The sequence below is a fragment of the Sinocyclocheilus grahami genome, unplaced genomic scaffold, assembly GCF_001515645.1.
Source record: "Sinocyclocheilus grahami isolate Dianchi unplaced genomic scaffold, SAMN03320097.WGS_v1.1 scaffold498.1, whole genome shotgun sequence".
Classification (NCBI taxonomy): Eukaryota; Metazoa; Chordata; class Actinopteri; order Cypriniformes; family Cyprinidae; genus Sinocyclocheilus; species Sinocyclocheilus grahami.
This window is the reverse complement of record NW_015505677.1, coordinates 722,151-738,730: the sequence shown is the minus strand read 5'-3', so window position 1 is coordinate 738,730 and position 16,580 is coordinate 722,151. Positions and strand designations below refer to the sequence as shown.

Genomic DNA, 16,580 nt, shown 5'->3' with positions numbered 1-16,580 from the left:
CTTACATTCCCCTACTTAAATATCCTGTTTTACCTGGAAATGTCACATTACGGAAGTAAACTAGGTTTTTAATGCCTTTCATGTTGATTTTAACCTTTAACAGTTGGCGTTTATACGAGTAAAAAGGAAAATTCTGTCATTAATTACTCACCCTTGTGTTGTTCGAAACCCGTAAGACCTTCGTTCATCTTCGCAACACAATTTAAGATATTTTTGATTAAATCTGAGGGCTCTCTGACCCTCCCATAGACAGCAAGGTAACTACCACGTTCAAGGTCCAGAAAAGTACCAAGATGATCGACAAAGTAGTCCGTGTGACATCAGTGGTTCAACTGTAAAGTTACGAAGCTATGAGAATACTTTTTTTGCGCAAAGAAAACAAAAATAACAACTTTATTCCACATTTTCATCTCTACTGTGTCACTTGTGAACACGCGTTCACGACAGTATCATGACGCGAGCATGTGGCGGCGCTGACCCAGATCTGGCGTAATGACGTCATCACGCCGGATCTGGGTCAGCGCCGGCGCCGGCGCCGCCACACGCTCACGTCATGGTGATCGTAACTTTACAGTTGAACCACTGATGTCACACGGACTACTTTGTTGATCATCTTGGCACTTTTCTGGACCTCGAGCATGGTAGTTACCTTGCTGTCTATGGGAAGGTAAGAGAGCCCTCAGATTCCATCAAAAATATCTTAAATTGTGTTCCGAAGATGAACGAAGGTCATATCGGGTTTGGAAAAACACGAGGGTGAGAAATTAATGACAGAATTTTCATTTTTGGGTGAACTAACCCTTTAAGACAGAAGATGAGAGACTGAAACCAGGTGAGTAATCTTAGAGGTTGAAGAAGAGGAAAACCAATTCCTGACCACAAAACTTACAAAAATCTATATACTTTGTCCTCAGAGAAATTAACAAGAGGGAAAAAACAAATATTGTATTTTTTTTTAAAGAACTGAAAGAATGAAACCAAAGAAGAAGCTAGAAAGGAAAACAAGCAAGAGACATTCAGGAATAAAAATGAATTGTAACCCTCCCCAACTTATTTAAAGAATGAAGAAATAAAATAAAATGAATTTGCACCAAAGTCATTTCAGTTCAATGTGCACACGTTTTAGGTACAGACTCCATCGTCCTCTCACAGGAGCGCAGTCCCCCATCACAAAGCATGAAGAAGATCCACACTTCTTTGCAAAACTAACAACTGTCCTCATAGTTTTCCTGCACCTTTCCCTTTATGACATGTTGCATAGCATACTTTCACAGGATATGCATTACATAGTCTCAACAGCATGCCAAACCTCACTGGCTTTCTGAGCGCTGCTGCAAGACGTGGTGTTAAAACCAGACACTTGGACAGCAAGCGGTTGGCTGAATCATCTTTCTCTCACTCAGTGTAATTTTGCATTCAAAAATGGCCTTTATTTGCAGTATCCCAGAGTTCACTTTGACTGGAGTCGTGGGCAGAGTCTTTCCGTCTGTCCTCCAGCACTCATTTACATTAAATTATTGTCCCGACAAAAGTTTCCTTAGTCTCGGTCTCAGTCCTGCTTGCAGAGGAGATCGGTAGAGGGAGTTTTAGTGGGCGGCAGCGGCCTTGGAGGGGGCGTGGGTTTGGCCCTGCGTGGGCTGCCCGAGCCTCCTTCCTCGCTGTCAGTGTTTGTATTGGAGGCGGAGGGGGGCGGCGGTGGCAAACGTGGGAGAGAGGACGTGGCGGAGGCCAGTGGCGAGATGCGTGAGCAAGATGGCATGGAGCGAAGGCTCTGGATCCGCCGGCACTCCTGGCACACTCGCACGTGGGTGCAGCCGCGGGGCGCCGCCGTGGGGACCAGAGCGGGTGCGCTACTGGGGACACTGGCGCTGAGAGGATCCTCCAGCAGTCGCTGAGGGCCTGGGCCCATTTCCGCAGCGCCCCCACCAGGTCCCGGTCCTGCTGCAGCGCCAGTTAATGGTCCTGTCCCGCTGTAGAGTTTGCCGTTGCTGAGACGCATCTCCCGCACAAGGCGCATTTGACGGGGAGCTCCTAAAGGGAGACGGGCCGGGGGCCGGAGGATGCCCTGGGACGAGAGGGGTCGCCGGCGCCGCAAACGAGTGTTCTTTTTACAGGAGATAACGTTTCTGAATTCAGTCATCATCTCCTGACATACTGACACCTTAGTGAGGATCAAAGAGGAAGAGAGAGAAAAGAGAGTCAGGAAGGAAATATATAAGGAGAAAAGACAAAAAGTGAAAACAGAATATAATTTATCTAATGTGGGCATCACTATTCGTATCTCATAATGAAAGTTAGGGCAGTGGTTCTCAACCTTTTTCCACTTCAAGACCCTGCACTGCACACAACAATATTTGAAGGCCCAATAACTTGTACAGCTGCTCGTTATTTACTTGATAAGGATTCGTTAATAAAAAAAATATTTTGAGCTTGGCATCAGTAGAAAAATGCATAGTCATAAAATATATTAAAATACCCATGGAATTATAAGGTTAATAATTTACATGACATTCCAGTTCTATATTAAAATGAGGTTACATCATATTTCCTGGTATTTCAACGCAAAAAAATTAATCCTGGTTCTTCAAAGAGGGGGTGAATTTGAAAAAAGAAATATCTTGAGTTTTAGTTGTTTCAGCTTATTTTAATGCTTTTTTATGTCTTATTATAAATCAGTCATCTTGAGGCCCCCTTGGAAGTTTGCTGAGGCCCCAGAGTGGGCCCCGGCCCCCTGGCTGAGAACCACTTACTTAGGGGTTTATCTACCTAGCAGACTAATAAACGGGTAAAAAAATCCCATAAATTTAAATGTATGCATTTGGTAGAAGATTTTATCCAAAGCGACTTTCAATTCATTCAATATACATATTATATCAGTAAATGTGCTTGCTGTTGCTAATGACTTTTGCTTTGCCACTTGATTACAGAAAAAACCTGCATTGAATAACTTTGCAAAGTAGAGTCTTCTGTACAAGAACAACTAAGTCTTTATTTTTTCCATTTGTCTAGTTGCATGAGCAAGCATTTTCTTTAGAAAAATAAAAACAAGATTCCTTTTTTTTTCTCAACTTCAGTCTTAAAAATGTTTAATTTTCCATTTAATTAAATGAACATACTAAAATGGTTTATAATAGCATTCATGCATACTCAACAACTTGTCCCTTTTTATCCAAAGCAACATATATGCAGCACACAATGCATATACATTTTATCATTTCGGGGAATCGAACCCATGACCTTGTTGCTGCTAAAGCCATGTACACTGTTTGAGCTGCAAAAATACGAGCGGTAAACTGTGTGAAAGCTATGGAACAGTTACATCACACAAACAGACGGCGTAACTGGGTGGCGTTGTGACGTACTCGTGAGTGTCTGTGGTTTCGGATGGGGCAGGAGTGAAGGCGTACCTCATCTGTCTCGGCCGAGCGGCGCGTGGACCACACAAACTCCATAATGGCTACAAAAACAGCTATTATGAGCCCACATATCAGCACAACAAATATCCCGCCGATATTCTCCATACCTAGACCTAAAGAAAAAACACAGAAATGTGAGTAACACACAGAAACATCCTTCCACACACACACACACACACACACACACACTGTGGATCTGATTAGATATCTGCATTCCCGCAGGTTTCCAGAGGGATCCTATTAAAACATATTTCAGAATTGTAGGTGGGTGTAGGCGGTATTCCTTAGAGTTATCAGCGGAAGCATGAAGCCAGGTGGTTTGATAAGTACAATTTTTAATTTCTCTTTATAAATAAATAAATAAATAATGTCTGAAATGATCTTTTTCTATGAATTTATTAAAATAATAACAATAATAATAATAATAATGAGGGAACGGAACCTAAAATGCGCAGGACTGCGTGGGAAGAATGTCAGAAGCCACTGTGAGTATAAAAGGAAGGAGAAATATCTTTAAAAAAAAAAGAAAAAAAAGAAGAAGAAATGTATTTCTATTAACATGAACTTGTTTGATTTTGCACAATAATCAACTTCTATTCTGTGTTGGGTCACCATTAAAATTGAACTCCTGAAGTAACAACATCTGAGAACAGACAGGGATTTTCAGCTTCTCTTAATCAGGATTCAAGTGGTTTAGTTGCCATTGATACTATTACAAAGAAACACCAACTAAAAATGTTGTTTGAGCAAGAATTAAGTGCACAGAATAACTCTGGGTTTAGCAGTACTGAATCACAAAAACAGAGCTCATATTATTTGACATTTTTTTGCAGACCTGTAAATAACCCTGAGAGACTGTAAATGTCACTTTCTGGTGAATATACAAGCTTTGCAAACCACACTAGAGAAATTACACACACAGGTGCACGTGTGTGTGTTCATGCCTGCGCACCAAATAGCTACCATTTTCCCTCCAATCCCCCTGAGCCTGCATGAGTCTACAACATACAGAATGGAAATATCACCAGACCACACAAATAAACACTCACAGAGTTAGCAGAACTGTGACGCATCTGTTGTTTGAATCAGACGGATGTAGTACATCCTATATGCAACATTATAGCAATATAGAGAGCGACAGGAAATCAAACATCCACACTGCCAATATTTGTGTGATTTGAGGAAAATTCATTTTTTTTACATTTCACACAAATAGATGTTTATTTGAAGAGCAAGATACACCTAGGTTGGCTAGGGAAGGCTGCTGCAGGTAAACAAATCACACCATGCAAACACTACATTCAGAATTCCCACACTTTATGACCAATGGATTTCTATTATCCATGTTTGTTTATAAAAATCATTTTGCTGACATTGCACTCACAAATAGTAATTTATAACCAAATAAATACTTTAGAAATGTCTGTTTCTGTCTAGAAAGATTTCCTTGACATTTTATTAACTTTATTAATTTCCAGGACTTCACCAGGCCTGGAAATCACACTTGTGAAATTCTCTCATATTATCAAGTTTTCCCAGGATGATCTGAGGGAACCCTTGGGTATTCATATAGATCCATCCCTAATCCAAAAATACAAGTATTGGTATACTTAACCACAAAATTAGATATTATTTAAGGCAAGACGCTTCAGGCAAAACCATTGTTTTTTCATCCACTGATCTATTTTGAGGTTTTGGGCTCTTTTGCTTCCATAACGCAACTTCTTCCAGATTAGTGGAAAGAAAACATCCTAAATGCACATTAAGTTTTTATTTTTTGACATTTTATTTATTTGTGCTTGTAGATTTCAATTGCAATACATATCTGTAAAGGCTGTTTTCTCAAAATAAGTTTTTCTCATGCACTGAGCCATAAATCTCCACTTCAACAGCGCTTACATACACCAACTTGATGCCTTATTTGCATTTTTTAAACATAATATTTATATATAAAACTTACAAAACAACTGTTTTAATGTACTGTGAACTGGCAAAAGCATGGCGATATCTAAGGAACCTTTGATTGCCTTACATTCTTTTAAAGCTGTTTTCCTTACAAAGACATTCATCAGTTTTAGTATTCTTCTAATATTTTATGATAAAAGGGTGAAAAACTATAGGATAAAATGAATAGGATACATTTTTGTCCCTGTAAGAATAGCAAAACTTACTCATACTAATACACACACATAGACTTAAAGGGGTCATATGTTGTTGCTAAAAATAACATTCTTTTGTGTATTTGGTGTAATGAAATGTGTTTATGCGGTTTAAGGTAAAAAAAAAAAAAGCACATTATTTTCCACATACTGTACATTATTGTTTCTCCTCTATGCCCCGCCTTTCTGAAATGTGTTGATTTTTACAAAGCTCATCGATCTGAAAAGTGAGGTGTGCTGTGATTGGCCAGCTGTCCAGTGTGTTGTGATTGGCCGAATACCTCAAGCGTGTGACGGAAATGTTACGCCCCTCACCATACTGTGATGCCCTGTCCGACCGGTCTGAACCCGGCATTAGGTAAGCGTGGTTGACTCTTAACTGTTATAAAGAATATCTCTTTGGATTTGAGACTTTAGTCTTTGCAACTTTACAGATCTTCTTTATGCACCAAGAGCTTGTAACACTTCAAAAAAGAAAGGAAAAATTAAAATCGCATCATATGACCCCTTTAAAGGGGTCATCGGATGCCCATTTTCCACAAGTTGATATGATTCTTTAGGGTCTTAATGAAAAGTCTGTAACATAGTTTGGTTATAATTTCTGAATGGTAGTGTAAAAACAACTTTTTTTTACCCTGTCAAAAACAGCTCTTTTCAGATCAAGCCGGTTTTGTAGCATTTTCCTTTAAATGTTAATGAGCTCTGCTGACCCCGCCCCTCTCTTCCGAGCTGCTCTCAAGAGAGACTGTTTACTTTAGCCGCATTCATCGTGAGACTTGCTAATTAGCACATTATTAGGAAAGGCGATTTGCAAAGATTCATTAAAAAACTACTCACTTCTTCTGTAGGTGAAGCTGGATGACGAATGATTTGCGTAAACATAGACGCATTTATGTAGATCGGGGGCGCATTCCCTTCAAAAACAAATGTAATCCACTGCGTCTTCAGCGGCTCAGATGTCGGGAGTAAATGGCGACCGCTATGTTCATTATTATGTCCAACAACAGAACACCTCAATCGCTTAGGAGTCATTCTTGTCTACATCTGCTCCGGCAGTGAAACAATGGCGGACTGATGACGGCTCACTCAGGGCGGGTCTAAGGTAAGACACCAGTCCAGTCTGTGCTGAAACACTACTGTCAATCAAACTATCGTGGGAGGGGCCTGTCTGAGTGACGTCACACAGACAGGCATCTGAGATGCTCATTTTGAGAAAGGGGTAAAGATTTTAGTAGATTAAAAAAAAAACACTGCGTGGATTTTTATCATTATAGGGTGGTTGTGGGTAACACTTTATTTCGATAGTCCACTTTAGACATTCTATTAACAGTAAGTAACTTTCCAACTACACGTCAACTAGCAGTTAGTAGAGTATTAGTAGACTGTCTGCTTAATATCTTCTAACACTTTCTTTGTCACCTTATTCTACTAACCCTAAACCTACCCTAACAGTCTACTCTGAGAGTTAGTAGACATGTAGTTGCAAATTAATGAGAATTAGTTGACATGTAGTTGACATGTAATTACAAAGTTACTTACAGTTAGTAGAATGTCTAAAGTGGACTATCGAAATAAAGTGTAACCTGGTTAGGTTACAACCCACATTTCAGTTCAAACAACTTGTAAAAATGCATGTAGCATCCTATGACCCCTTTAAGAATATATACATTCAGGGTTGTACCAGAACCCATAAATTGAAGTGCCAGTACCGTTGGTATCAGGATGTTCAGTAACAGAACAGTATGTTATGTTCAGGTGCTAGTTAGTATAATAACAGTGCTTCACTCACCTTTGGCTCGATGGTCTTCTTCTTTAGGACACTTTCCGCCCTCCCACCATCGACGCTTTAGGACTTCTAATCTGTTGTTTTCTTGCAGCTGCAGTATGCCTAATGTGATCTCATCTCTGAATGGTGAACCTGCAAGAGAGAGAATGAAATTGGCTAGTTTAGCTGGTTAGTCAACTAGACTCCCAGGGTTACCAGCTGACAGGTGGTAACCCCAAAACCAATCTAAAATTTTGGCAAGGCTGGGAAACTAGCTAACTACCTTATGATTAGTTACAGAGAGGATAAGCGATGCTATGTTAATATTAGCACTGATACACAAAAAGTAAAGAGTTTTTGGCCTTTTGGACACCTTTAGTGACAGGGACATTTATAGGAAATGAGCCAAACCAGTGTTGCCCTCATTAGCATTCTGGTTTAAAGTGTCAGAACACATACGCTAAACTGCTAAGACATGACTGAGTATGTCTTAAGTCAACTAATGTTGTGCAAATTAGTTAAATTAGCCAGTGTCAGAATGAAAATGAATGTTATGATAGGTTAATTCCAAATTATTTGACTTGTTAGAATAACATCACCCTTCATTAAACATTACTGTATCACAGCTAATCATGTCACACTAATAACGATGTAACGTGAAAGGATGTGTTCATCAAATTAAAAGATGTTAATTCAAATTAAACACTGCAGATATATTCACTGGAATGGATCAGCTGTCACTGAATGTTAGTTTATTTTTCATTCAAAGGCTGTGAAAGTGAAGTACCTTACAGGTGCATGTTTTTGCACCCCAGTATAATAAGCACAAAACATTTATTTCATGTGTCAATATCACTTACATCAAGCCCTGTGTTTAAAGTTGCAATTTTCTCATGTCATGTAAGCTAAGAAATATGCAAGCTTTCAAAAACTCTTTGCTTTCTTACCAACCTCTTTAGAAAAAAAAACCTGCCTGTGGTGTTGCTTCTTGCATGTTTTGCACTATTTTCAAAAGTGAGATGTCCAGTGAGTGGTGCTTAAAAAGCATGTTCAGTTTTATCCAAAATGTTTGCTGAAGCAACCATGCCATTTTAGCTTGCTTCTGCAAGTCTTTGAGCTGTTCCATTGTGACGTGTATCACAGGACTCGTACCCGAGTGCTCTGCATCGCTGAACCAGGTGAGCTAGCAAGCAAGTTTACATCAGAAAAACCATATGAAGCTGATTATGTGATGCAAACTTCAAAATGTATTGGCTTACAAATCATGCAATATGGTAAACCTGTTTTGAGGTCAAAACATAATATTGTGCAAGGTTATTTTTAATTGATAATCTGCCCCTGTAATAGACATTTGTGTGAAAAGAATAAAGAATTGTGGAGTTTTCCACCAGTGTTCATTTCAGCTGGAATCTGCAGTGGATTGTTATTTATAGGTATGTTTTTTTTAGTAGGTAGAGGCAAGTTTTTCCAATGAGCTTATGTCATTGCTAACCTTACTGTTTTATATCTTATAAAATTGTTTGCAAATACCTATATTTGTTAACTAGAATAAAGCTGGAATTTAAAACAGCATGGTTTTGAAAGGCCACCAACTGGATATTGCATTGCTTGGTTGTAATTACATTCTAAGCTTGTTATCTCAGGTTATAATGAATTTCTTTCACCTTCCAGTACTGAAATGTTTTGAGAAGTTTAAATATTTTTTTTTAAATGACCCGACTGAACCTGAACCTCACCATTGAACCCGACTATTCACCACACAAGCACATACAGTACATTAAACATGAAAAGGTATTCACAAACAATTTTACTACCGTAATGTGATGTTTTTTTGACTGAAATAGAATAATAAGTTAATGCATAGGTACCTTTAACTAAAAATGAAGAACTCTATCTATCTATCTATCTATCTACCTAGATTTAAGTATCTAATATAAAGTAACATAAATGAAATTACCAATATATTTAAAATAATATTATACTACATCAATAAATGCTTTAAAATGTTTTTTTCATAGTTTATGTAACTAGTCTTTAACAAATTGAACCTAATTGTGAGGTGTTACAGAAGGAAGACATTAGTACGGGTGTGAAAGAGTAATCAACTAACTAGTCACTTAAAAGGTCAACTCTGATTTCATGTTTTACAGTCTAAGCCAGTCTAAGGACTCAGTGGTGACACCATCTGCACTCCAGGTTGCTATGGAAGCAGATGGAGGGTGTCCATGGTGACCAGCTTCTTCATGAATGAGTGGATGAGAGAATTTTATCACTTGGCACCAGAACTTTGGAAGGCGACCTGAAGAGATGAGTTAGAACCAGGAGGAGGGAATGAATGTTTGAGCTCCTGGAAGACATTCTATGACCTGGAGATAGTCTTTGAAGACGGATGCTGCTCCTGGGTTCTCATTTCAAATCTAGTTACGGGATCATGCGATTACAAGCATATGGTGATATTTCGGAGGACAGTTTAGGCTAGTGGTCATGAGGTTGTTGGATTGATCTTCCTGGAGGACACAAGATCAAAAACCGCAAGCAGCACAGGCAATTTCCTCACCGCATCTATTCACCTACTGTAGGTACAAGTTCCCCACTGATGTTTGGGAGTATTCATAAGCATTCCTGTGTCATATATCCTGTCTCTTACTCATACTCTCATAATCTTCTCTGCTAAAACAAGACTGTCCTCATTCCTTCTCCTTAACATTTTGGAGCCATCATTTCTTTTTCAAGTGACCAAAAACCAATGTTTTTGTTTTTATTCTTCATGCATCATGGGAGTCAATGGCAGCCCATATAACTGTATTGGCACACTGGGCAGGTTCATAAGGGATGGTTCACCCAAAAATTTAAATTCTGCCATCATTTACTCACCCTCCACTTGTTCCAAATCTGCATGAGTTTCTTTCCTCTGCTGAACACAAAAGAAGATATTTTGAAGAATGGTTGGCGGTTGATGGTAATCACTGACTTCCATAGTTTATTTTTTTTGCCATACTATGGAAGTCTGGCTACCATCAACTGTTTAAGAACATTCTTCAAAATATATTTTTTTGTGTTCAACAGAAGAAAGAAACTCATACCTTTTCAGAACAACTTAAAACGTAAGTAAATGACAGAATTTTAATTTTTCCATGAACTATCCCTTTAATTCAATTCAATTCAAGTTTATTTGTACAGCGCTTTTCACAATGCAAATCATTGCAAAGCAGCTTTACAGAAAAATAAAGTTTCTACATTATATTTACTATCCAAACTCTCGGCCTCGCAAACTCTTTAGTGCCCTTTAGTGCTCTTTAACACCAACAGTTTTTAGAAAAAATCTTTGGACCGAATGGTTTGGAAATCAGTGTTGTAATTGTTAACTAAAAGCTTCAAACAATTTGAAAGAATTGTTGTTTGCTGAAATAAAGCTTAAATTAAACAAAATATAAATATTAGATGAAAAAAAAACAATTTAAATGAAAATTAGAAATGTTGCCTTTGCAACCAATTGAAATAAATTAAGTTTAATTTGACGTACTTAAATTACTAAAACTGAAATTAATATAAACGAAACTAAAAGGATATATAGAAATATAAAAAAATATATTAAAATGACAAAAGCTCATAACACATTTTTAAAAACTTAAAACTTTACAGATCTTCTTTATGCACCAAGAGCTTGTAACACTCCAAAGAGAAAGGAAAAACTGAAATCGCATCATATGACCCCTTTAAAATAAAAACTAAAAATATAAAAAGAAAAGTTCATTCAAAATACTATAAAATTATTAAAATAATATGAAAATAACATTTTCACATGTTGGACATGCACTGCTCATGTATTTTATTGCTTTATTGCTCGCAGTGTTTTCATTTTCTGTCCAATTAAATTTTCCACCATTTTAATTCATTCTACAGGTTTCATCAGATTTCATCAGAAAACTCACAGTCCATGTCAGCAAAGAGCTATTAAAAGGTTTCTGATATACTACACTGTTCAAGTGTAACACGTCAAAGACATGAAACAATTCTTTACAAACCTTAGAGACATTAAACTTGATGTGTTGCTGCCAAGAGCAACAAGAGCATTTGGGGACAGCTCCACCTAGTAGTCAACTACTTTTTTAGCATTTTATTTAATAGTAATTTTCAAAGATTTGCACTTTTCCCCCCTCATAAATATAAGTGACCCAAAACACCCTAATAAAATTGCTGGAAAAGAGGACAAACATGAACAGGGGCAAAACTTTAGGCAAAACTTTTGCATATTGTCATGAGGTAAAAAAGATTTTAAAAAGCCATGTTCTTACAAATGCCAAATGTAGCAAATGGGGATCCAATACAGGACAAAAAGCAATATAATTAAGTGATTAACTGTACGGACAACAGTAGAAGCAAAGACATTTTGCATTTCAGAAATTTGCTGATCAGCTTTAAAAGAATGCTGAAAAATTATTAATAAGAATTATTAGCTTGCTTAGACATCTTGGGGAATTGGAGCAGGAGGCCTACTGTGCGAAATCACCACATGACGCCAATAACACTTTTACGGCCTATTTCACTTTCACAGCTGGATGTAAGCTTCTTAAATTTTGACTTGACAAGCCCCTTTGCACTCAAGCCCTTCAACATTTCCAATGCGTACAGTGGCTCAATAGTGACCATTTTCTCACCCAGCCCAATTCTTTGTGATTAAGACCCCACGTTTTCTCTTTTCCAGCCTTCCTCTTTGTAACACCCACTAGCAAGTATTAAAGTCCTCAATGCAAAACACATATGCCATAAATTGTTCCTCTTCTCTCCCTCATATCTCTGTCTGTCAAAGAATAATTGCTGAAAATGCCAAATGTCAAAGACAAAGTCAGAATTGCTATTTATCAAGCGCTGGCAAGCCATCTATCCAGGAGAAAAATTAGACAGAAATGTGCAATATCAGAGCGTGAAGAGATGCTATCATTGTGACAGCGGCTTTCTTGTCTGTGTGATGTTCTCTGGGCCATCATAATGTTTATTTCTGTCAGAAATAAAACACTATTTTACTTTTGGACTTTTTATGGAGAGAATGGAGAGAGAACAAAAAAATATTGGTGAAAAAAGGAGGGAGCGAATTGAGGAAATGTCACAAACCATACTCAAACCCACCATCCACTTGAGCACCACGGCTCAATGTATCAGAGTATGTGTGACGACAGCTATGCCACAACTGGCAAAAAATGTTAGAATGCATTTATCATTTTATTTTATTTATAATACATGTATGTATACTTAAATAAATTATATTTTTCTATTTTATTTATAATAAATAAAATAGTAATTTTTCTATCTTCCACATTTCTTATACTCTTGTGAAGTCAACTAACAAATGTAATTTTAGTTGTCTCTGCACATTAAACTGGGAAAACATAATTAAACAACATTACACAATACATGCAGGAATATATTTGGATGCCAGTGGGTCATGGTTTGACTGGTTAGCATGAGCCAGTAGAACTTAATCAGGTGATTAATTGAATTTAATTAGGATAAAAACGAAGGATAGACTTATAGTCTATCCTAAAAAATACTAATATTAATTAACCACTTTTAATGAACTGATAAGGGTAGATCTTTTACATGTATTCACTGTATGGAAACATACAGTTAACTTACTCTTAGATGTAACATAAAACCCTAATGTACATAACTGATCAGAAAAAACTAAGGAGGAAGAGTTTTTTCAATGGAAAAAACCCCAAAGTGTCACACAGGAAATTCTGGGAATGTCAATTTACGTTTTTCTCACTATAAATTATACAATGACTTATTTGTTTTCACTTCCAAAAACTGTAAATGTAACAGTATTTTACTGTAAATTGGAATAAAATGTAATGTAAGATCTATTACATTTATTCACAATATATAGTAAGGAAAATTACTTTTAGCCAACGAACAGGTTTTTACAGTAGCATTTTTACACTAGTCTTTTAATGTGAAAATCACAAACATTTTTCACAGTGTGTTTAAACGTCCTAGATCATGTCATTTTCACAACTCACAACTTTCTAAACTGTTTTATGAAGGTTTTTCATTTTCATTCCTGTCAAAAACGAATTACGCCGAGACCCTGACCCCTTCTAAAAACACCTTTCTCTATTGAGGCCTATTCAAAAGACGCAATAGAAGCATGTTGCCACCTCAGGGTAAAAATAAAAAGGGCAGTTTTTCTGAGATAAAGTTCAAAATAAGAAATAAAAAGATTTAAGAGTCAAAAATAATTGAGACATTTTCCACCGTTTGCTGCTATTACCACTTAGATGACTAGGAATGATAATGGCTGGCTTTCTTCAGATACTGCATTAAAGACCTCAATGCTGGACACTCAACAGTATTTTCTACTTATATAAGAAGGTTAAAATCAGACTTCAGTTTCTCTTAGGCCATGTCCACACATACACGGGTATTTTTATACCCGTGTATAAAAGTTTTCCTTCTTCCGTTTAAAAAAAAATCACTGTCCACATGAAACCGCAAACGCATGCAATGAAGCACTGTCAAGAGCATGCCAAACCAACAGATGGCGATATAATCTCAACCGTAAAGCCATGTTGGCCAATCAGAAGCCTGAACATTTTTCCAGTAGGCAGAGTTTTTTGCTTGTGACGTCGGAGCCAATGTCACAAACCAAAAATTCCAGTTTCGCTGTCTACACGATAACATTGCAAACCGGAGTTTTTGAAAATCTTCACCCTGCCAGTTTTAAAAAATGTTCGGTTTCAGTGACCTGGTGCTGCGTTTGCGTGTGGACGAACGGCCAAACCGCGTAGAAAAAGCTGCGGTTTTAGAAATAACGTGTGGACAGGGCCTTAAACCTTTAAATCCCATCTGAAGCCTTTCTCTCTCTTTATTTCTTTGACACTTCCCATTCCGCCCCACTCACCCAGAGGCATGCCGATGCCGTAGCCCTTGGTGTCTAACAGGCCTCCAATCTGCGTGAGGTTGCAGTTGAGGCGTCGGTGGTACTCGTTCATGGTGCTTTCCAGAAGAAAGGCGTACTTGGAGTTTAAAACCCGAGCTATGCCCTCCTCCGTGCTCTTCACGAACACACTGGGCTGCTTGGAGTACATGTAATTCCACATGCGCTGGTACGTCTGGTAGCGCGAGTTCTGAGTAGGTTTGTCATCGGCCATGAAAGTCATCAGAAAAGATGGAGAGAGAAACGAGAGGTGAAACAGGAAGGCGTAAATCATATTTGCAGTGACATGAGGACAGGTGAATGAATAAAGAGACATTTTATTGACAGACATTGAGAGTGAACTAGATTAAGGTAACAGATTGAAAGAAAGTGAAAATGTAAGGGAAAGAAAGATGAATAATACATTATTAATGTAATGGGGACGTGAACTTGGCCGCCAGTGTGAATATGGATGTGGCTGTGAGTCACTAGGCCAACTGCTTACTGCCATAAACAGGACATGATGCATTATGACATGAGTCAAAGCACATGCACAGACTAGTCTATTAGTTTTACCTCTAATTAAAGGGTTTGTTTCGACTATTTGTGTATCACATGACTTTATCTGTGCTTATTGTATATGTGGTGACAACATTTCGGTTTGGCTTTTCAGCCCATATTTTATATTAATTACATAAGGTAATTAATTGACCCGCAGACTAGTTAACTACTTTTCTAGGCAATTAGATAAAATGAGTAGTTAAGAAAGCTGTATTGTGAACGGATCTATGAGCATGCATATATTACTTATATTATATATTATTCATAATAAATATTATTAATTAAAAAAATTGTATATTATTATTATTTTATAAGTATTAATATTTATTAGTAGTAATAAATTAGTAATAAAAATGTGTAATATTTAAACTACCATTCAAAGGTTTGGGATCAGTAATTTTTTTTTTTTAAAGAAATTAATGATTTTATTTAGCAAGGATGCATTAAATCAATCAAAAGTGACATTTATAATGTCACAAAAGATTTCTATTTCAAATAAATGTTCTTTTTAACTTTCTATTGATCAAATAATCTAGAAAAAATTCTCATGGCTTCCAAAAATATTAAGCAGCACAACTGTTTTAAGCATTGATGTTAATAAGAAATGTTTCTTGAGCAGCAGATCAGCATATTAGAATGATTTCTGAAAGATCATGTGACACTGAAGACTGGAGTAATGATGCTGAAAATTTAGCTTTGCATTACAGGAATAAATTACATATTAAAATATATTAAAATAGAAAACAGGTATTTTAAATTATAATATTATTACTGTTTTTACTGTATTTTTAATTCAAAATAAAAAGAGCATGAGACTTCTTTCAAAAACATGAAAAAAAAAATATAAAAAGCCCCACAGTTTTAAATAGTACTGTATAAATTTTGTCAGTATTATTAATACAAAACTTAATATTAACATTATATTAACTTAACATTAACATTATTGAATATTCATATATGCAAGCGTTGGGGCATGTGTAGAATTTTATGAATGAACGGTGTTTCAGTTCTGCAGAAATCTAAAGCGTTTAGTGAAATTCAGCCGGCAGATTCTATGTGGGCCTGGATGTGAGTCACTATTCCAACTGCTGCCATAAACAGGAAGTGATGCATTATGACATCACATGTGCACACATGGTAGGTCAGTGAAACAAATCACACACACACACACATGATTTCACACAAGCAAGCACATACGTACCATGAAGAAGGTCATAGTACTTCCTCCTTGAATAGTCCCATACTGGATGTTTGTCTGATCGGCCAAGTCGTCAGCAGATTCGATTGGCACCTCCATCCTCTGGACCGTCAGAAAAGCTGCAAGGTTCGCCGTGTAGGAGGAAATGATGATCAGTGTGAATGCCCACCTGTTTCATACACACAGAAACATGAGTGTGTACATTAGAGACATATGTTTGCATTAGATATATCTGTGTGCAGATATGCTGACACATTTAAACATCATTCAATGAAATACGAAAAACACAGCTGCAATGTCAACCAGAACAACCTGCTTTGATGAAATGCAAAATAGCAGGCTATAAAAAAAACGATCAATAAATAGTGTTTGCAAACTCTGTGGAATTATCTGTAATGGGAATGAATTAAAGGAGTAGTTCACTTCTAGAATGAAAATTCTGTCATCGTTTACTCACCCTCCACTTATTCCAAACCTGTAGGACAAAAAAGTACATTGATGGAAGTCAACGGTGCCCATCAACGGTTCGGATACTAACATTTTTCAAAATATCTTCTTTTGTGTT

At 37.1% G+C, this 16,580-nt stretch overlaps 1 protein-coding gene across 1 annotated transcript in view; it reads right to left on the bottom strand.

Moving 5' to 3' along the window:
- Positions 1-961: 961 nt before the first annotated feature.
- LOC107554337 (glutamate receptor ionotropic, kainate 5-like) overlaps positions 962-16,580 on the bottom strand; it is a 40,494-nt gene continuing 24,875 nt past the window's right edge. Inside the window, exons 13-18 of the mRNA XM_016236820.1 lie at positions 16,019-16,184; positions 14,242-14,467; positions 7,365-7,493; positions 3,524-3,529; positions 3,363-3,457; positions 962-2,161 (exon numbers count right to left, since the gene is read on the bottom strand). Coding sequence (XP_016092306.1) covers positions 1,550-2,161; positions 3,363-3,457; positions 3,524-3,529; positions 7,365-7,493; positions 14,242-14,467; positions 16,019-16,184 — 1,234 coding nt within the window. The 3' untranslated portion in view covers positions 962-1,549. The remainder of the gene's footprint in view (positions 2,162-3,362; positions 3,458-3,523; positions 3,530-7,364; positions 7,494-14,241; positions 14,468-16,018; positions 16,185-16,580) is intronic.